Source organism: Bos javanicus, chromosome 25 (assembly GCF_032452875.1).
Source record: "Bos javanicus breed banteng chromosome 25, ARS-OSU_banteng_1.0, whole genome shotgun sequence".
NCBI classification, from domain to species: Eukaryota; Metazoa; Chordata; class Mammalia; order Artiodactyla; family Bovidae; genus Bos; species Bos javanicus.
The window spans coordinates 18,896,678-18,918,432 of record NC_083892.1 but is presented as its reverse complement, the minus strand read 5'-3'; the positions used below and the strand labels follow the sequence as shown (position 1 = coordinate 18,918,432).

Sequence of the window (21,755 nt, the reverse complement as noted above, 5' to 3'; positions counted from 1 at the left end):
CTTCCCAAAGGAGGAGATTTTGGTCAGAATTTTAACAGATGGGGAGGATTTGGAAATATTGATAAAATAATTTCCAAGCAATGTAAACATACGTTGAAGAAGGGGGAAAGGGTGAACTCAGGTGGGCTAAGCCAGACTTAACCCTTATTTTAAATAGAAACAGTGCATGGTACCTTACATTTCCTTTTCTGGTACCCATGTAGCACTATGAACAGGTACAAGTCACTCCTTTGATTCTAAAAGGTTCCATTTTGTAATAATCACCATATCTTATGTATCCTGAAGGATGGAAATGATTTTGAGGAGCCCTACCAAGAAATGGAGTTCTTTATACCTCAGCTGATTATGATTAAGCTTGAAGTCAATGAGCCAATTATTGTCTTTAATCCATCTTTTGATGACTGCTGGGAATTAATACGTAACTCTTTCTTGGAAATTATTAAGAACTCTAAAGGGATTCCCAAGGTATAGTACTGAATTATTTGTTTTTATTTGTATTCACATATTGAATAAAAGTTATGTTTAAATGGCTGCTTGTGCAAAGTAGGGCTTTACTATGGGAGATATAGCCTGAGTACACCCTCTTGACTCCCCGAAAGAGAATTGGGGCCTTAAAAAAATTTCCATGCATCCCATTAACAAATACACTGAGATCTACTTTGTGAGCAAGCAGAGTTACGTGCATGATGCCAACCTCAAAAGGGCAGATGTGTCCCAAGCCATATCCATCTTGGATTAATAATTCATGATGGATCAGTTGCTCTGCACTTTGCCAAGAATTTTCATAAGACTATGTATCTCATTTAGTTCTTAAAGCTCCATATGTTTGTTTGTTTATTAGTTTGTTTAACTTCTAGGGGGGAGATTAAACCTTCCCTTCCTGGCCTAGGGAACTTAGAAAAGGAAACCTTTTTCCAAGTTTCCTTTCCAGGGTGACTTTATTAATCAGATCTCAGTTATTATCAGACTTTTAGAACTGGGCAGGATCACCCACATGAGTGTGACTCTTTTGCATTCCATCTTATGTCTCCTTCTAGGTGGTTGATGTAGCGAGAGGCCAGTGTCCAGCCCCATGTAGGGAAGGGGCTTGTGAGATGTTTCTACCCACCTCACCTCCGCCTCCCACTCCCCCTCCCTCCCCATGTATGATGCTCAGGTACCCTTAAGCACGCTTCTCTTTGCAGCCCTGTACTTAGAGGGTTCTAAGATCGCATGATTAGAGTTGGAGTTTTTAGGAAAGCATGTGAAGCTGCATGTTCCAGTTGGTTTCACCAGAGAACTCTAAATTGAGGCTTTTAACCCAGCCGAGTCAGACTAACAGGAAAACTGGATGTGCAGAGAGGGAAGAAGCGTGGGCAGCTCTCCTACAATCAATATCCCTAGGAAGGAAATGAAAGAGAAGATCCTGTAATTTGGAAGGATAAGTGTGGGGCTTGGAGACAGATAAAGTACACACCACTCAAGTTCCCCTTCACTGCTGTTGATGAGCAATGTTTACAAGCAGCTGTGTTGGGAGAGCCCAGGGCTTATGTGGCTGCTGCTGCAAGACAGCCCAGCAGGAGCTGGTAGTAGATTTAGTGAATTGTAATGCCAAGAAGACACAGTCATAGGTCACAGTTTGTACCAGGTTTGAAAGCCAGACCCAAGTAAATGCTGATGACTCTTCTAGACTAAGAAAAAGCAGTCCAGGATCTGAGTTCTCTGTCTAAAGATGCCCAGGGCACAGTCTCCCTCCCTGAACCCCTCATACTGTATTGTCTCTGATCTGGCTAGTGACATTTTAAAAGAATAACCCTTCAGATTGAATATCTAAGAAGAATACCTGAGAACAGCAACAGGTGGACAGTACCCTATCTCCTCTCAGTCCTGCCTTATATATAAACATGAATTTTAAAAGTTAGAAAAAAGTATCAGCATGAGATGTTTGAAAACTGTACTCAAGGTGCGAAAGAAAAGTGTATTTGTGAGAAAGTTACTAAAGAAACAAAAGTAAATATCAGAAAATATTTGTTGTAGCCAAAAGTTGAGAAAAATATGAATCTGTAACACTGACTGAAATGAAAAGAGATAAATAAAAGGAAGCTGGATGAGATAAAGGAAGGATTTTATAAAATTGCAATAATTAGAATTTAAAACAGCATTAGCAGTTGATGCCTTACTTTCACAATTGTGAAATAAGATTGCTTGGGTCAGTCTCTCCTCATGGAAGAATTTTCTAACTCAAAGTGCCAGAGAAATGCCAAAGTTGGAGAAATATACAAGAGAAAATACTGAAGGTGATGACAAAACCAAGAAGTCTGGGATCAGAGAGCCAGGGATATAAGCAGATAGTAACAATGATTATCTGGAAAGAGTACTGTTGTTCTTGGCTCAGTTTTACAGACTGCTCTGCAGGGTATAAGAGAGTCAGCCACTTTTTTAAAGGTGTGTTTTTTTAATTAAAGTATAGTTGATTTACAACATTTCACGTTTACAGTAAAATGATTCAGTTATACATATACATATATTATTGTTGTTCAGTTGCTAAGTTGTGTCCAACTTATATGCATATGCTTTTTCAGATTCTTTTTCATTATAGGATATTATAAGATATTGAATATAGTTTCCTGTGCTAAACTGTGGCTCTTTGTTGTTTATCTATTTTATATACAGTAGTGTATATCATTGGAAAAGACCCTGATGCTGGGAGGGATTGGGGGCAGGAGGACAAGGGGATGGCGGAGGATGAGATGGCTGGATCACATCACCAACTCGATGCACATGGGTTTGGGTGAACTCCGGGAGTTGGTGATGGACAGGGTGGCCTGGCGTGCTGCGATTCATGGGGTCACAAAGAGTTGGACCAACTGAGCGACTGAACTGAACTGAGTGTATATCTGTTAATCCCAAATTTCAAATTTATCCCTCCCTCTCCTTTCCCCTTTGGTAACCATAAGTTTATTTTCTATGTCAGTCAGTCTGTTTTGTAAATAAGTTAATTTATGTCATATTATAGACTCTACACATAAGTGATATTATACGGCATTTGTCTTTCTCTTTCTGACTTATTAATACTTAGTATGATAATGTCTAGATCCATTCATGTTGCTGCAAATGGCATTATTTTATTCTTTATTGTGACTGAGTGTGTATATATATGTATGTGTGCCATATCTGTCAGTGGACATTTATGTTGCTCCCATATCTTGGCTATTATAAGTAGTGTTGCTGTGGTCATCACGGTGCATGGATCCTTTTGAATTAGACTTTTCCCTGGATATATCTCTTATGAGTAAGATTTCTAGATCATAAGGCAACTCAATTTTTAGTGTTTAAGGAACCTCCATATTGTTCTCCCTAGTGAAAATCAGCCACATTTAAAGTCATTTTTCAATTGAAGACTTCCCCCAAGAGGCAGTCTTTTTATCCTGCTCACCTGTGATCTATTTATTGCGTTGCCTGAATACTCCAATCATGCTGCCCTAAACCATTTCATTCCTATCTTTGCTTTCAAACACTGTCTATAGTATGGCTACAGCAAAGAAGTTGCTCCTTCACTGGTTTTAAAACCTTTGAGTTGTCCAAAGAGGGAAGAGAAAGTTCAGTTACACTTGCTTTTGCCACTTTCTAAATTGATGCATTCTCATCAACTGCATATAACCCATGTAACTCAGTAAAGCATTCAGAAGAATCTTTTCTGAGACAGATCACTAAAATCCTTCTTAGCAGAGAGGGCAGTAGAAAGCAGTGGACCCCCAACAAGGACTTGTAGCCTGCATGAGCCATGCAACTGAGAACATTCTTAGAAGTACACATGTGCCATTAAGAAGTTAGAAAGTTGAATTCTCAGGAAAAATTTATTTTGTGCCTCAGATCATAAAGACATAGCTTTTTCCCCTGAACTGAGAGAAGAATCTAGTATCTTTCTCCCTTTCTTCAGGTGAGAAAATGAAAGTCCACAGAAAGTAGCTTACCTAAGGTCACATAGTCAGCTAGTAGAAGAGTTTGAATTGGAAAGCATGCTTCTAGTAGCTTACCATTAGAGAGGAAAAGTGTTTGGTAGGGGTAGGAGTACCACTGTAATATTTATTTAGTCACACAATGTTTATTGAGCACTTACTATGTGCCACGCTCGTTAGGCCTCTCACCATAGTGAAGAAGTCAGATAGGATCCAGGCCTTTATGGCATCAATATGCCAGAACAAACCTAGAACAGCTCATTACACATTGATCTAATTACAATTATGATGAGTTCAAGAGGGATAAATTTAGAGTGTGAGCTTTAAGCAGGGAAACCTAACATCCACTGGGGGCCCAGGGGGACACTTAAAGGAAATGAAAGTTTAAAGAGTAGGGATTTGAAACATGAGTAATCCAGTAAGAGGAAGAAGAGGGAGAATAAAATTAAAGGGAATAATGGAGTGATTCCAGCATCATCTGAGGGAAAATAGAATTGAAATGCAGCTGATATCCCTGGAAATGAGTACATTGCTAGAGATTTTAGTTTGATGCCATCTTCCTCCTTGTGTCTTGTGGATGTCTTATGACATTTAAAAGTGGTTTCTACTCTTTAGGTGGAATCTATCCTGTTCCCAGAGTTGAAAGGATATAATCTGATACTTGGAACTGTTAATGCTGGTGAAAAACTGGTTTCTGACTTTGTGGATCAAACTTTCGAGGTATTTCAGAAAAATCAAGTTGGTCCCTGCAAGTAAGTTGGTTTAGTTGTAACTTAGCCATTTTGGCATTGGTTTAGAGTTCCTACCTATCATCAAATAAATAATCCCTATTCCCACAGACCTGAAACAATACATAATAAGTAGCCAATACTTACTTACATAGGGATTACTATTTATCCCCATTTGCAGATGAAGAAACCATAACTTTCCCAATGTTATACAGCAAATAGATAGGAGAGCCAGAATTCAAATTAGAGGTTTACCCCTATTATCTGAAAGCCTTGGCACCAGATAGATTCTGGAATTTAGAAATTCCTGAATTTTAACCAGTGGTCAGGCACCAGTCCTACCAGGAAGCCTTGAAAAACCCCTGGACCAACCTCACTCACCAGGTGGCAGACACCAGAAGCAAGAAGAACTATAGTCCTGCAGCCTCCAGAACAGAGACCACAAACACAGAAAGTCTGACAAAATGAGATGGCATATGTTCTATATGGCGTATGTTCTAGATAAAGAAAGAAGGTAAACCCCAGAAGAACAACTCAGTGAAGTAGAGATAGACAATCTTCCAGAAAAAGAATTCAGAATAATGATAGTGAAGATGATCCAAGATCTCAGAAACAGAATGGATATACAGACTGAGAAGATAAAAGAAATGTTTAGCAAAGAGCTAGAAGATTTAAAGAACAAGTAAACAGAGATGAAAAATACAGTAACTGAAATGAAAAATCCCTAGAAGGAATCAATAGCAGAGTAAATGAGGCAGAAGAATGAGTAAGTGAGCTGGAAAACAGATTGATTGGTGGAAATCACTGCCACAGAACAGAATAAAGGAAAAAGAATGAAAAGAAGTAAGGACTGCCTTAAAGACCTCTGGCATAAAATTAAACACACCAACATTCACATTACAGTGGTCCAGGAAGGAGAAGAGAGAGAAAAATGGACATAGGAAGGTACTTGAAGAGATAATAGCCAATAACTTCCCTAACATGAAAAGGAAACACTCAAGTCCAGGAAGTGCAGAGAGTCCCATACAGGATAAGCCCAAGAAGGAACATGCTGAGACACATATTAATCACACTGACAAAAATTAAGGACATAGAATATATTAAAAGCAGCAAGGGAAAAGCAACAAATAATATACAAGGGAACCCCATATGGTTATCAGTTGATTTTTCAGCAGAAACTCCGCAGACAAGAAAGGAGTGACACAGTATATTTAAAGTGATAAAAAGGAAAAACCTACAACCAAGAATACTCAATGCAGCAAGGCTCTCATTCAAACTTGACAGAGAAATCAAAAGCTTTCAGTTCAGTTCTGTCACTCAGTCATGTCTAACTCTTTGCAACCCCATGAATCACAGTACACCAGGCCTCCCTGTCCATCACCAACTCCGGGAGTTTACTCAAACTCATGTCCATCGAGTCAGTGATGCCATCCAACCATCTCATCCTCTGTTGTCCCCTTCTCCTCCTGCCCCCAATCCCTCAAAAGCGTTATAGACAATCAAAAGCTAAGAGAATTCAACACTGCCTAATCAGCTTTGCAACAAATTCTAAAGGAACTTCTCTAGGCAAAAACAAAAAGCCCACAAATAGAAAAAAGAAAATTACAAAAGGGAAATCTCACCAGTAAAGGCAAACATACAGTAAAGAAAGAAAATCATCCACACACAAATATATCAAAATCAGCAATCGTGAAAGGAGGAGAGTTCAACTGCAAGATATTGGAAATGCATTTGAAATTAAGATATCAGCAACTTAAAACAGCCTTGTGTGAGTTTGTGTGTGTGTATATATGTGTAGGCTGCTATGTCAAAACCTCATGGAAACTGTAAATCAAAAATCTACAATAGATAGGCACACAGAAAAGAAAATGCAATCCAAACACAACCCTAAAGATAGTCATCAAATCACAAGAGAAGAGAACAAAAGGAAGGGAAGCAAAAAAGACTAGACCAAAAAATTCTGTATTACGAGAGGCTGTCCTTTATATGATAGGGTATTTAGCAACATCCCTGGCTTCTTCCTGTTAAGTAGGACCCTCCCTACTTTTGACAACCAAAGATGTATTCAGACATGGCCAAATGCCCGCTGGGGACAAAATCACCTCCATTTGAGAACAGCTGCTTGTCTATTCTGAAAATCATGGCCTCAGATTTGGAAGCTCTGCCCTCATGAATTCAACCTAGGATCTTCTATTAGAAACCTCTGTTTACCCTGTTTATTCTTATACATATAGTTTGTTTTTCTGGACTGACAGTTCCAGAAGCTTCTCTGTATCTTAGTTTCAGTCTCTAAAGTGTTGGCCAACTCTTGGAAGTATACCACTGGGCTCTGCAAAGTTAATTCTGCCTACTGCGTGTCACAAAACATCCTCCAATTTCGGGAAAATCTGTCCAGCCATTTTTACATCTGACAACAGACAGAGAGAAACTGAATTCTATTCAATAGACTTCAGGTTCATTAGTTCCCGAATATTCATCTTAAAATATAGACACAGAATTTTAGAACTAGAAGGAGGAATAGGAAGTATTGTTTATTGCACATTTAGTGTATGTTAGGCATAGCATTAATTGCTTTATATTATAGCTTTACAACAGTCCGATGAGGTGTTGTTTCCACTTAAAATTAAGGACACTGACCTTTGAAAAATAGAAATATTTTGTCTAAGTTCATGTAGCTCAGAAGTGGCAAAATTTGGAATTTGAAGGCAAAGTTCTGAATTCCCAGTTCACTGTGCCTTTTGCCATGTTGTATAGTTTGGACTAGTTTTTATATTATCTCTTTGTTTGCCACTCTGACTAATCTGATTTGGTGACCTGTATTTGTATCTTTGATTTTCTGCTCTTCAATATGGAAGATACTTAAATGTATACAAAAAGTATGATGACTTATTGGATAACACGGCAGAACAAAACATCAGTGAATTCCTGAAAGAAAATCATGAAATCGAGGATTTTGTGATGGTAGGAGATGCCACTTGACATTTTTTTTGTATCTTGGTTACATGTTACAGACAGTCCAATAGCACTGTATTGGCTGGGGATGAGGCTAGGGGCAAATGCATAGAGGCTAAAGACAGATTAAACTACTGAATCTGCTCTTTTCTACAGAGGATCAATAGCATTAAAAAGCGGAGAAATGAAATTGCATCCATGCACATAACTGTGCCTTTGGCCATGTTCTGCCTTGACACCATGACCCTAAATTATGATCTCTGTGAACGAGCCCAAAATCTTAAAGACCGTTTGATTCAATTCCAAGTGGATGTAAACCGGGACACCAACACCAGGTATTATTGTTGCATGCAAGGAAATAGCAGTGATAATTGGCACAAACGGGAGAATGAAAAAGTGGATTGCACCTTCCAGCAATGACCAGGCTGAACTTCCAATTCAACTTGTTTCTGCCCCCAAAGTGAGGGTTGCAGGAACTCTAGGTTCAGGCGAGATGATAAACAATAAGGAGAAAACTACTAGAGTATGAAGATGGAAAGAATCCTGAGGCAGTTAATCTCTGATCCTTCAGCCTTTGCTTTCTTGCAGACAGCTTCAGAGAGATATTACCTGGCAGTCTAAACTCACAGGCCCTCTCACTGGCCACCTGTCACACATTCGAAGATACAGCATGCTTACAATCAGCCCTCAGAATCTCTTCTATGCAGACTTCTACTGTCTGGGTGTGGGGATACTGTTATTCAATCTTAAACTCTATATCATGCCTTAATTTTACTGATGACCATATGTTAGTCAATACATTTTTGGTTGTAAGGGGTAGGAGGTGGGACTGGCTAATGTAAAAAAGAAATTTGGAGTCTGCATGTTGAAAAGTTTAGGAGCTGGCTAGCCTCAGGCCCTCAATACTACAAATTAGAATGTAGTCTCCCTCCCTCTGCTTGCTGTCTGCTGTGTCAGCTTCATTCTCGGACAGGTTCTCTCCAGTTTGTGGGCCCCAGCAGCTCCAGACTTAATCCTCCCAGGTTCTCATTCACAGGGGAAAAAAGATTTCCCTTTTTTCCAATGCTGTGCCACTGGGCAGATGTGGCACTGGCCTGACTTGGATTGCTTGGACAACACCAAGGCCAACACCATAGTCAAGAGGATGGTTTAGATCTGGGTACTATTCTCATCTCTGGAGTGAATGTCAGCCTTACCTAAACCATGAGAATCAAGAAAAGGAAAGAGAAGGTACCCCGAAAAGATGTAGGCTGTGGTTACTAAAAAAGGAAATTATGCTAAGATGCTGGGACAGTAAATTTCTGCTACTCTGCTTTCCACTTCAGCACCCTTGCCTGGAAAACCCCATGGACGGAGGAGCCTGGTGGGCTGCAGTCCATGGGATCGCTAAGAGTCAGACACGACTGAGTGACTTCACTTTCACTTTTCACTTTCATGCATTGGAGAAGGAAATGGCAGCCCACTCCAGTGTTCTTGCCTGGAGAATCCCAGGGACAGGGGAGCCTGGTGGGCTGCCATCTCTGGGGTCGCACAGAGTCATACACGACTGAAGTGACTTAGCAGCCGCAGCTTCTATTTGAATGTTACAAAATGTGTCTTATTTTTAGCTCTCTTTCTCAGACAGCTTTAAATGATAGACTAAAATGATTTAACACTAATAATCATTATTAATATTATTTTATATATCATTCATTTATTTGTAGATAAGTATAAATTTAGCATTTTATGGAACTTTTAAGATTTATAAACTACATATCAGAAACTCATCAGCAAATTAATGATGATAATAGGTACCATTTTTCCAGCACACATTGTAGTCCAGGCACTGTGTAGGTGTTCAGAACATTCAATATCTAATCAGTCTTTACACCAACCCTAAGAAGTTGTTCATTATTCTCTCCTTTATGTTGATAAAGAAACCGAGCCTCCAAGAGATCCTCAAGTGGCACATTCAGGGCTTAACCTAGTTCATTTTGACTCCAAATCCACACTCTCCACCACTGCATTCAACTTTCTGACTGAGTAATGAAATGGTAGGATTCCTGTTTGGGGAGCCGGAAGTCTTGACTTTGAATCCAAGGCCTTCCATTTACTTGTTTGTGTTCTCTGGCTTCACCTCTTGGATCTTCAATTCCTTTTCCTATAGAACAAATATTTGGGACTAGGACAGTAAAACATTTTCAGCCTTCGAACTACTAGGACACTTCCTTTTGGAAAGTTTGAACATCAGGTAGTTGTTTTTTTTGTTTTTGTTTTTTTTCCTTAAGTATTTGTTCCTCTCAAATCAGGGCTTCCCCAGTGGCTCAACTGGTAAAGAATCCTGCCTGCAATGCGGAAGACCTGGGTTTGATCCCTGGGTTGGGAAGATCCCCTGGAGGAGGGAAAGGCTACCCACTCCAGTATCCTGGCCTGGAGAATTCCTTAGACTATATAGTCCATGGAGTTGCAAAGAGTTGGACATGACTGACTGACTTTCACTTTCACTTCCTGTCAAATCAAGCAACATGGTGCCTTGGTTGGTCCATGCTTTCTTCCCCATCAAAATAAATGTATAATTTCCTTTGGTCTTTTTAATATAAATGAAAGTAAAGGTCCCATTACAAACCTGGGGATTTCTAAGAGCCCAGAAACAGAAACTCCTGGTCAGTGATTGAGTTCTGAAGTTTCTTTCTACCTTGAAAATAGTGACTCTGACTCATTTGTTCTTCTCAGCCATCCAATGAGGTAGGTAAAACAGATATAAAACACCCTACTGAATGGAGAAGAGGCCCGGGGGTGGGGGGTGTGGGGGGGTGGAACTCACTTGCCCAATTAGGTGAGTTTGAATCTTCTGAACCCACATCCCAGCCTTGCTACTTTTTTGTCCTGTGATTGCTGAGTGAAGTAACTTCCTGTTTCCAGTGATAGGTGTGCCCTAGAAAGGGATGCTCTGGCCATAAAGGCAGGAGGCACCTTGCAGTGCATTGGTAATAAAGTAGGCATGCCATCCATTTCCACTATAGGTGCATTGGTCTAAAGTTGCTAAAACAATGACTTGAAATATTGATCAGAAATTCCATGGCCCTGAGTAGAAGTCTGAATGTATGTTCCCCTCAGGGTGGAAAATCTGTCCAAAAAGTGACAACAAAGTAGAGAGGCCATAGATTGATGCAAAATATATTGGTCTCCCTTATGCCATCACTACACCAGACAGAGAATAGCCCTGTGCTTACAGGACCCCTGGATCTTTATTTTAAATGATATTGTCAGTACATGTAGAAAACAGTGTTTGTTGTGCTTAACTTATCCCTGGATATTGCTAAGGAGTTATTTTGGCCAGATTTATGATATTATTAACCCATATTCAGGACTTTTAGAGGGTCTAGTAGTTAATGGGTATAAAAGAAAGACTCAACTCAGTCTAACTTGTGAGTAGCAAAAATCCATATCTTCCCTACTGTGTGTTTTCTGTGTGTTTCCTTTACTTTTATATAGAACTCTTCATTCTTGTCACTGCTGGTCACCAAATGTGTAGAGGACTTTCCCCACACAAATCAATTCAGCTGGGTGCCCTACAATTCAGCTTAATTCCGACACTGTCTTCCCAGAGGTAGCATCAGCTTCCACAGGTTCCGGGCTCAGTCCTATAAGACTGTCTCTCATAATTTCAGACACCAGTCACAAATTCGAGTTGTGCGTCTGTGCTTCTGACCAACCAGGTGTAAATTGAAAGTTCTAGTGACCCTTTTCTTGAGTTTAATTAATTTGTTCCAGACTTCTAATCATGGCTCAGTCTTTCCAGTGACCAGCTCCTCATCCAGGAGTCACCCTGAGTCACCTCACTAAAATAAATGATACTCTTATCACCCATAAAATTACATGGGTTTCATGGGCTTGGTGCTAGGAACTGGGGGCAGAGACCAATATATATTTTTTGAGACAGGAAGGGATAAAAATGAATTTGGAACAGAAAGGGGTAGAGATTCTTTTCCTACTGAATTCTGCTCAAGGTATCCCCCCTCCCCCAAATAAGTTGTGAACTATTGTATAAAGGAGAAAAGAGACCTCAAAAACAGGGCGACTGAGCACAAGAGGAGGAAAAATAAAAAGACTGCAAGTTGCTCCCAGGGACTGGAGAAAATTTAAAAAGGTTGGAATCCATCAGTGTTACATTAGTCATCTTTTCCTTCATCTTTCTCTCCTTCCTCCCCCTCATCATCATCTTCATCTTCACCTTCATCCTCATCCCCTTCTTCATCAATATCTTCCAACCCTTCTTCCTCTTCATCATCATTGTTTTCCTCTTCTCCTTTCCCTTCTTCATCATCCATGTCAGGAACCAAGTAGTACTGTAATGGATTTGGCCAAATATCATCTTTGATGACCTCTCCTAACTCATCTGGGTCCCTTGGACTGCAAGGAGATCCAACCAGTCCATCCTAAAGAAAATCAGTCCTGAATGTTCATTGGAAGGACTGATGCTGAAGCTGAAACTCCAATACTTTGGCCACCTGATGTGAAGAGCTAACTCATTTGAAAAGACCCTGAAGCAGGGAAAGATTAAAGGCAAGAGGAGAAGGGGACAACAGAGGATGAGATGGCTGGATGGCATCACTGACTCAATGGACATGAGTTTTGAGTAAACTCCCGGAGTTGGTGATGGACAGGGAGGCCTGGCATGCTGCAGTCCATGGGGTCGCAAAGAATCGGACACGACTGAGCGGCTGAACTGAACTGAACTCATCTGCACCTGCTTCAGAATGATCAGTATACTAGGTGAAGAAGCTTTCTGGTTCCTCATGCTGTCTCTTCCTACTGGCTTTATTCCATGTTTGACTTGATCGTTTCGTCAAATCCTTTCCAGATTTCCATTTGATTTCAGTGGATTTTGAAGATGGATCACCACTCTCATTCAGATGAAATTTGGAGAGAATTTTATTCTCGAAGTAAGGGTTTTCATCAAAAATAAAAATCTATTCTGTAACCTGATTTAATGTCTTCAAATTCTGTCACTTCAACTCCTGTCAAAAAATGTAGCACCTCTTCATCCTCCTCCCCAATGTTGTTACCCCCAAATTTGGGATTTTGGCGATCAATTCGGACCTCTTTTGAAAAAATGGTTGGCGGAGTTTGTTATACTTCTGTTCTATTTTCAAAAATTTCCTCACTGACTTGTTCATTAAGTCCCTCTATTTCATTTTGTACTTCATCAACATGTTCAATTGCTTCCTGCTGTTCTTTTTCTGAGGTTTCGTCGGCCCCGTCGAGGTTGGAGTTGAGCTGCTTTTTACTGACATCGGCCGCCGCGCCGAAATGGTGCTGCTTTCAGTGTTGGGCGCGGGGCGGGGAGCGGGTAGGGGAGAGAAGGGAAGGCGAAGGGGCCGAGCAGAGGCTTCCTTTCACGCCACACGCGCGGGCGCTCGCGGGCGCTCGCTCCGTCCGGCCGCCCCCTTCCGGAGCACTTTCGCTCAACACTCTGTCCCTCCCCCGGGCTCGCGAGCGCTGCCTTCGCGGCCTGACGACGAAGGAGAGGCTGGGGCGGCGTGCCGGCCTGGCCCGGGTTCCGACTTACGGAGGGGGAATCGGTGGCGGCGTCCGGCGGGCCGGCGGCTAGGCTCTCTCACTCAGGCTCCGCGCTCCAGCTCGATGCTCCATCTCCCCGAGCCAACTCCTCCTCCACCTCCTCCTCACTGCGAGGGCAAAACTATGATAGCTATTGTTTTTTAAATTTTTATTTATTTTTTAATTGAAGGATAATGCTTTACAGAATTTTTTTTGTCAAACCTCAACATGAATCAGCCATAGGTATACATATGTCCCCTCCCTCCTGTCTCCCTTCCCTTCCCACCCCTCTAGGTTGATAGAGAGCCCCTGTTTGAGTTCCCTGAGGCAAACAGCAAATTCCCATTGTCTATTTTACATACGGTAATTAAGTTTCCATGTTACTCTCTCCATACATTGCACCCTCTCCTCCCTTTTCCCCGTGTCCATAAGTCTGTTCTCTATGTCTGTTTCTCCATTGCTGCCCTGCAAATAAATTCTTCAGTACCATCTTTCTAGATTCTATATATATGCATTGAAAGTGAAAGTTGCTCAGTCGTGTCTGACTCTTTGCGACCCCAAGGACTGTATCAGATCAGATCAGTCGCTCAGTCGTGTCCGACTCTTGGCAACCCCATGAATCGCAGCACGCCAGGCCTCCCTGTCCATCACAAACTCCCGGAGTTCACTCAGACTCACATCCATCGATTCAGTGATGCCATCCAGCCATCTCATCCTCTGTCGTCCCCTTCTCCTCCTGCCCCCAATCCCTCCCAGCATCAGAGTCTTTTCCAATGAGTCAACTCTTCGCATGAGGTGGCCAAAGTATTGGAGTTTCAGCTCTAGCATCATTCCTTCCAAAGAAATCCCAGGGCTGATCTCCTTCAGAATGGGCTGGTTGGATCTCCTTGCAGTCCAAGGGACTCTCAAGAGTCTTCTCCAACACCACAGTTCAAAAGCATCAATTTTTCAGCACTCAGCCTTCTTCACAGTCCAACTCTCACATCCATACATGACCACAGGAAAAACCATAGCCTTGACCAGACGAACCTTTGTTGGCAAAGTAATGTCTCTGCTTTTGAATATGCTATCTAGGTTGGTCATAAATTTCCTTCCAAGGAGTAAGCGTCTTTTAATTTCATGGCTGCAGTCACCATCTGCAGTGATTTTGGCACCCCCAAAAATAAAGTCTGACACTGTTTCCACTGTTTCCCCATCTATTTCCCATGAACTGATGGGACCAGATGCCCTGATCTTCGTTTTCTGAATGTTGAGCTTTAGGCCAACTTTTTCACTCTCCACTTTCACTTTCATCAAGAGGCTTTTGAGTTCCTCTTCACTTTCTGCCATAAGGGTGGTGTCATCTGCATATCTGAGGTTATTGATATTTCTCCCGGCAGTCTTGATTCCAGCTTGTGTTTCTTCCAGTCCAGCATTTCTCATGATGTACTCTGCATATAAGTTAAATAAACAGGGTGACAATATACAGCCGTGACGTACTCCTTTTCCTATTTGGAACCAGTCTATTGTTCCATGTCCAGTTCTAACTGTTGCTTCCTGACCTGCAATCAAATTTCTCAAGAGGCAGATCAGGTGTCCATGGTATTCTCCAGGCCAGAATACTGGAGTGGGTAGCCTGTCCCTTCTCCAGGGGATCTTCCCAACCCAGGGATCAAACCCAGGTCTCCCGCATTGCGGGCAGATTCTTTACCAGTTGAGCCACCAGGGAAGCCCATATACGATAATTGTTTTTCTCTTTCTGACTTACTTCACTCTGTATAATTGGCTCTAGGTTCATCCACCTCATTAGAACTGACTCAGATGCATTCCTTTTTAGGGCTGTGTGATATTCTATTATATATATGTACCACTGCTTCTTTATCCATTTATCTGTTGATGGACGTCTAGGTTGCTTCCATGTTCTAGCTATTGTAAATAGTGCTGCAATGAACATTGGGGTACATGTGTCTTTTTCAATTTTGCTTTCCTCAGAGTATATGGCTAGGAGTGGGACTGCTGGGTCATACACTGGTTTTGCTCCTAGTTTTTTAAGGAATTTCCATACCATCCTCCATAGTGGCTGCATCGATTTACATTCCCACGAACAGTGCAAGAGCATTCTCTTTTCTCCACACCCTCTTAAGCATTTATTGTTTGTAGACTTTTTGATGATGGCCATTCTGACTGGTGTGAGGTGATATCTCATTGTAGTTTTGATTTGCATTTCTCTGCTAATGAACTATATTGAGCATCTTTTCATGTGTTTGTTAGCCATTTGTATGTCTTCTTTGGAGAAATGTCAGTTTAGGTCTCCTGCCCACTTTTTGATTGGGTTGTTTGTTTTTCTGGTATTGAATTGTATGAGCTGCTTATATATATTTTGGAAATTAGTCCTTGGTCAGTTGTTTCATTTGCTATTATTTTCTCCCATTCTAAGGGTTCTCTTTTTACCTTGCTTATAGTTTCCTTTGCTGTGCAAAAGCTTTTAAATTTAATCAAATCCCACTTGTTTACTTTTGTTTTTATTTCCATTACTCTAGGAGGTGGGTTATTGAGGATCTGGCTTTGATTTATGTCAGAGAGTGTTCTGCCTATGTTTTCCTCTAAGAGTTTTATAGTTTCTGGTCTTACATTTAGGTTTTTCATCCTAAATCCATTTAGGTTTATCTTTGTGTATGGTGTTAGGAAGTGTTGTAATTTCATTATTTTACAAGTAGCTGTCCAATTTTCCCAGCACCACTTATTGAAGAGGCTGTCTTTGCCCCCATTATATATTCTTGCCTCCTTTGTCAAAAATAAGGTACCCATGAGTGTGTGGGTTTGTTTTTGAGTTTTCTATCTTGTTCCATTGGTCTATATTTCTGTTTTTGTGCCAGTATCATAGGTTTTGATGACTGTAGCTTTGTAGTATAATCTGAAGTTAAGAAGGTTGATTCCTTCAGCTCCATTTTCCTTTTTCAAGACTGCTTTCATTATTCAAGGTCTTTTGTGTTTCCATATGAATTGTGAAAAATTTTTGTTCTAGTTCCATGAAAAATACCATCAGTAATTTGATAGGGACCACATTGAATCTGTAGATTGCCTTTGGTAGTATAGTCATTTTCACAATACTGATTCTTCTTACCTAGGAACATGGAATATCTCTCCATCTGTTTATGTAATCTTTGATTTCTTTCATCAATGTCTTATAATTTTCTGTATACAGTTATTTTGTCTCCTTAGGTAGTTTTATTCCTAGATATTTTATTCTTTTTGTTGCAAGGGTGAATGGGATTGATTCTTTAATTTCTCTTTCTGATTTTTCATTGTTAGTATATAGGAATGCAAGTGATTTCTGTGTATTGATTTTGTATCTTATGACTTTGCTAAATTCACTGAATAGTAATTTTCTGATAGTATCTTTAGGGTTTTCTATGTATAGTATCATGTCATCTGCACACAGTGAGAGTTTTACTTCTTCTTTTCCAATCTGAATTCCTTTTATCTCTTTTTCTTCTCTGATTGCTGTAACTAGGACTTCTAAAACTATGTTGAATAAAATGGGTAACCTGGAAGAAATGGACAGATTCTTAGAAAAGTTCAGTCTTCCAAGACTGAACCAAGTAAGATTTAACTCTTATTTGTTAAGAGTATAACGTTTGGAATTGGTTAAACCAGGTTCAGATCCTGGCTCTGATACCTAAACATCATGTTGCTTTGGATAAAGTTCAGTTCAGTTCAGTTCAGTCGCTCAGTTGTGTCTGACTCTTTGCGACCCCATGAATCGCAGCACGCCAGGACAGGGAGCTGTCCATCACCAACTCCCAGAGTTCACTGAGACTCACATCCATCGAGCCAGTGATGCCATCCAGCCATCTCATCCTCTGTCGTCCCCTTCTCCTCCTGCCCTCAATCCCTCCCAGCATCAGAGTCTTTTCCAATAAGTCAACTCTTTGCACGGGGTGGCCAAAGTACTGGAGCTTCAGCTTTAGCATCATTCCTTCCAAAGAAATCCCAGGGCTGCTCTCCTTCAGAATGGACTGGTTGGATCTCCTTGCAGTCCAAGGGACTCTCAAGAGTCTTCTCTAAACACCACAGTTCAAAAGCATCAATTCTTCGGCTCTCAGCCTTCTTCACAGTCCCAACTCTCACATCCATACATGACCACAGGAAAAACCATAGCCTTGACTAGATGGACCTTTGTTGGCAAAGTAATGGATAAAGTTACTCAGCCTCATTTCTTCCATTATAAAATGTTAATAATATTAATAGTTCCTAACTCTTAAAAATTTTGTGAAAATTAAAGGAGTTAATACTCATTCAGTGATTAGAATGGGCATGGTAAAGTGCATAGTACATGTCATATATTATTACCATTTCTACTTTTATTATTTCTAAATATGGTATGCATGTGAATATTATCCATCAAGAATTTACAGGTAGAGAAAATCTGGAAAACCATGTTCTAATCTCCAAATAGTAATCATGTCTGCTTAGTATACTGGGTTTTATAAGAAAGTTATTTTAGATGTTGATGATGGCTGTTACTTTCCCTGTAGCATCTGTAATCAGTACAGCCTCATTGCCGACAAAGTCAGCGAGATTCCTATCAACACTGGGGAGCTAGTATTCCTCATTGAATTCTTAAAGAAATCCAGCGATGTCACCGTGTTCAAACTCAGGAGGCAACTTAGAGATGCGGTTGAACGGCTGGAGTTCTTGATGGACTATGCAGACTTGCCCCGTAAGTCCAATGTCCTGTGTGTACATGCAAATGTATGTATATATTTATATGTTTAGATATAAGGAGCCAGGAAAGAAGAGTTCACAATCCTCCCACTAAATATCTGTATCAGAAGAGCTGCTTTTTAAGTGTGTCTCTATATTAGAGACACTAATTCCACACTCTTATCCAGAGAAATTTGAATCAAATGAAGAGAATCTTATTGGTAGACAAAAAGAAATATCTAGGGACTTGACTGGTTCTTAGATGCCTTTCTTTGCATCTTATGTGTGGTGTTCCTTAAAAAGTCTCTTTCAAATGCAGAGTCCTTTTATAAATGGGTAGATTTCATTTATCTATAATCTTAATACAATCCTACCTTTGAGGAAGCCAGGGCACTTTCCTTCATGCTCCTGCATATTTTAAGAGGAAAGAAATGGTCGGGGCCCCTTCATGGCTTATTGAGCCAAGTTAGGACTCAATAAGGACCTAACTTTGTAAGGACCAAGTTCTGAAGGAAAAGCTAATATCACCTCTACAAGTCACATTTCAGAAACTTTTTCCATCTGGAAATACCTGTGAATTATGGGAGGGAGAGATAGGGACTGGGAGTGAAAAATTGGTCCCATAACCATCCACCTGCACATTCATGAGCTGTGCTCTTGACCGTGTGAACACACACTGGAATCCCTCATTGTGGTCTCTACCCCCTAAATTCCCAAGAGCACATAGGAAACCCAGGGCATTTTAACTGACCAGAGCCATAAAATGGGTAGGGTATCTGGCATTGATATTACCACTGACCTTTAACCCAGACTGAAATTCACATGAGGTGAAATAGTGTAAAGAATAGTACCAAACTTTAGCTAGGATTCTACTCAGACCTAACCTAGGAAGATAATGAAGTGCATAGTGGTTAGAACATAAGCTTTGGAGTTGGTTAGTCCTGGGTTTGAAATCTGCTCTGCTGTCTCCTAGCGGTGTGACCTTGACCACTTGGCTTAACTTTGTTTCCCATCTATAAAAACAAAGATGATTATACCATCTACCTTCTAGCCTGGCCCTTGGTAAGTGCTCAGGAAATGTTGGGTAACATTCATCAATAAAGGGCCTATTCATTAATTGCCACCCCTATACTCACTGCTGTTGACCTCTTATTCTCCTGAATTAATTCATTGCGAACTGAGCAGTGTCCTAAAGCAGACTGTGTGTGTTTTGCAGAAGAGGATATCAAACTGAACAGCACTCTATTCCTCTGGCCAGACCAGATTGAAGATATCTTTGAAAACAGCCGGAACCTTCTCCTTAGCAAGAGGGATCAGGCAGAGATGGACCTCATTAAAAGGTACAGGAAAAGTCTGATGTTTAAGAAATGATATCCAGCTTTATAAAATGCTATATGTTCCTGGTTCTGTCTAGGGCCACCCCTGATCCCGCAATGAGTGGGTGAAGGCTCATGACAATTGGAGAAGGAATTTCCTTTTGTTTCCCACTAAGGGATATTCTCTGTAAGCCCGCTTCACTGTAGTAACTCCAACCAATGCCTTCCCTCCCTGCCTTGAACAATTGAAATTTAGTGCTGCAGAGAGAAAAAGGCAAAAATAGTAGCATATAAGAGCAGCCTTACAATAATAATAGCAAAATTGTCAGCCTTACATTTAAGACCGTGGGTCTGTGAGATATCAAGACAGGAATAATAAAACATGGTTGGTAGCTGAGAAATTGCCTGTTTTGCAGCTGATCTCATTCAGTGCTAATCTGCCTGTAATCATCTTTTCATTGAGTATTATGGCTTTTTACTATGTTTGCTGTGCTCTATTCTAGACACAAAAGTGTGTTTGACTGCTAAATAAAGATTTTAATACAATGACAAAATATCACATACTGAAGAAGTCAGACAATGTCAAGTGAAGTGGGCCAGGTATCATGTATCTGGTAAAGACATGCTTGTGTACATATGCATGTGCACATGCGTGCACACACACTCACACATGCACATACCAACTTATAGCACTTTGTTTAGGGACTGCAAATTCATACCAGTTACCATCCCCATCACACATGAAACCCCTAGTACCCAACTTTAAATTCCGTAATCCTTGCTAATACTCAGGAGAAAGGAAAAGGGCAGATAAAAGCAGGGATGGGAGATTGCACTCAAGGATAATCCCAAGAGAGGAAGTTGCTATCTTCACAACAACCTTTGCCCAGCAAAACAACAAAATAGATGTGTATGTTTGTTTCTATCTACAGCCTTGTTCTCCCTCTACCTAAATGGCTGCTGTCCCCAGAACCCAGAATTTAGCCCAATGAATAGATACTTTTTAGGTAAAGCTTTTTTTGTTGTTCAGTTGCTAAGCTTTGTCTCTTTGCAACCCCGTGGACTGCAGCATGCCAGGCTTCCCTGTCTTTCACTATCTCCCAGAATTTGCTCAAACTCATGTCCACTGAGTCCATGATGCTATTCAACCATCTCATCCTCTGTCATCCCCTTCCCTTCCTGCCCTTGATCTTTCTCAACATCATGGTCTTTTCCAATTAGTCGGTTCTTCACAGAAGATGGCAAAAGTATTGGAGCTTCAGCTTCAGCTTCAGCATCAGCATCCTTTAGGACTGACTAAAGGAAATCAGTCCAAGGGACTCTCAAGAGTGTTCTCCGATACCACAATTTGAAAGCATCAGTTCTTCAGTGCTCAGCCTTCTTTATGGTCCAATTCTCACATCTGTACATGGCTACTAGAGAAATCATAGCTTTGATTATACGGACCTGTGTCAGCAAAGTGATGTCTCTGCTTTTTAATATGCTGCCTAGGTTTGTCATAGCTTTCCTTCCAAGGATCAAGCATCTTTTTTCCTTTTTAGAACAGTTTTAGGTTCACAGAAAAATTGAGCAGAAAGTATAGGGTCCTCCTATACCCCCTCACCCCTTACACATATTCTCCCCCCTCAGTGGAACTGAGTTTTGATGCCTCACCAAGAAGCAGAACCATTTTAAAAGCTAGATGAACAGGAGTAAATTTCTTCATCTTTTTTGAGCCTAAGTGTCCTCATCTGGAAACTGGGGATAGTAGAACCAATCTTAGATCATCTGATTTTGTGAGAGGTGTCATTGTGTTAAGGATGAAATCAGATGGTCTGAGGTGGTGCCTAAGTGATATCCAGCACATGGCAGGCATTCGGGAACAGTCAGCTTCTTTTGCACATTAACAATGACTTCTTTAGGGAGAAAAATGCTTCTTCACTTTCAAAGCACTACCTGTGAGCAGACTTCTAGAACATTAATCTTAGACCATTCATAGTAACTGTTGAACTTAATAGGTACTGAGGGGTGGCTCTGGAAAAAATTGGAACACATGTCATTCATGGTGAGAGGAGAGTGCCAGACTTTTTCTTGGAAGGGAAACTCAAGCTTGACCCATCACTTGGTATCTGAGCTCTCAATCACAGAGCTCAGCAGAGAAGCAGCTCTACGGACACCTGCAACCCTGGGCTCAGCCCTCTCTTTAATGAACTCTTAAACTTCCTGTCCATCATTTTTGCATAAATCCTGAGAAAACCTACAAGGAGGGCTTAGAAATACTTATTTGTTCATTCATCTTCTATGAGAACAATCCCCTTCTCTCTCTAAAAGACATGATCTTATTTTCCCAGGCCACAGTAATTTTTTTTACTTCAATGCCAATTTCCATTTGTTGTCCCCACACCCTCTCCCAATTTCTATCCACCTTCCTCTGTCCACTCCATGCATGGTTGGCTGATTCCTACAGTCTCTAGCCTTCAGCTCCTGTGTCTGTTAGATCCAGACAGGCATGGCCAGTGGAAAGCCCTCTCAAGGTTGGGGAGTGGCTGCTGTGCTGCTTCTCCTCTCCCTCCCTACTTGTTCCTGGGGTTCTGGCCAGTAGCTGCATCCCTCCG

The 21,755-nt window shown here is 40.9% G+C and overlaps 1 protein-coding gene and 1 pseudogene across 2 annotated transcripts in view; one reads left to right on the top strand and one right to left on the bottom strand.

The window, feature by feature from the left end:
* The window catches only part of DNAH3 (dynein axonemal heavy chain 3), a 248,787-nt gene that overhangs the window by 24,967 nt on the left and 202,065 nt on the right, over window positions 1–21,755 (top strand). For both annotated transcript variants that reach the window (XM_061401328.1, XM_061401327.1), the window contains exons 10-15: window positions 286–465; window positions 4,554–4,690; window positions 7,522–7,627; window positions 7,775–7,953; window positions 17,677–17,861; window positions 19,062–19,185. In XM_061401328.1, the coding sequence (XP_061257312.1) occupies window positions 286–465; window positions 4,554–4,690; window positions 7,522–7,627; window positions 7,775–7,953; window positions 17,677–17,861; window positions 19,062–19,185 (911 nt within the window). The remainder of the gene's footprint in view (window positions 1–285; window positions 466–4,553; window positions 4,691–7,521; window positions 7,628–7,774; window positions 7,954–17,676; window positions 17,862–19,061; window positions 19,186–21,755) is intronic.
* LOC133237966 (protein SET-like) lies at window positions 11,307–12,922 on the bottom strand (annotated as a pseudogene).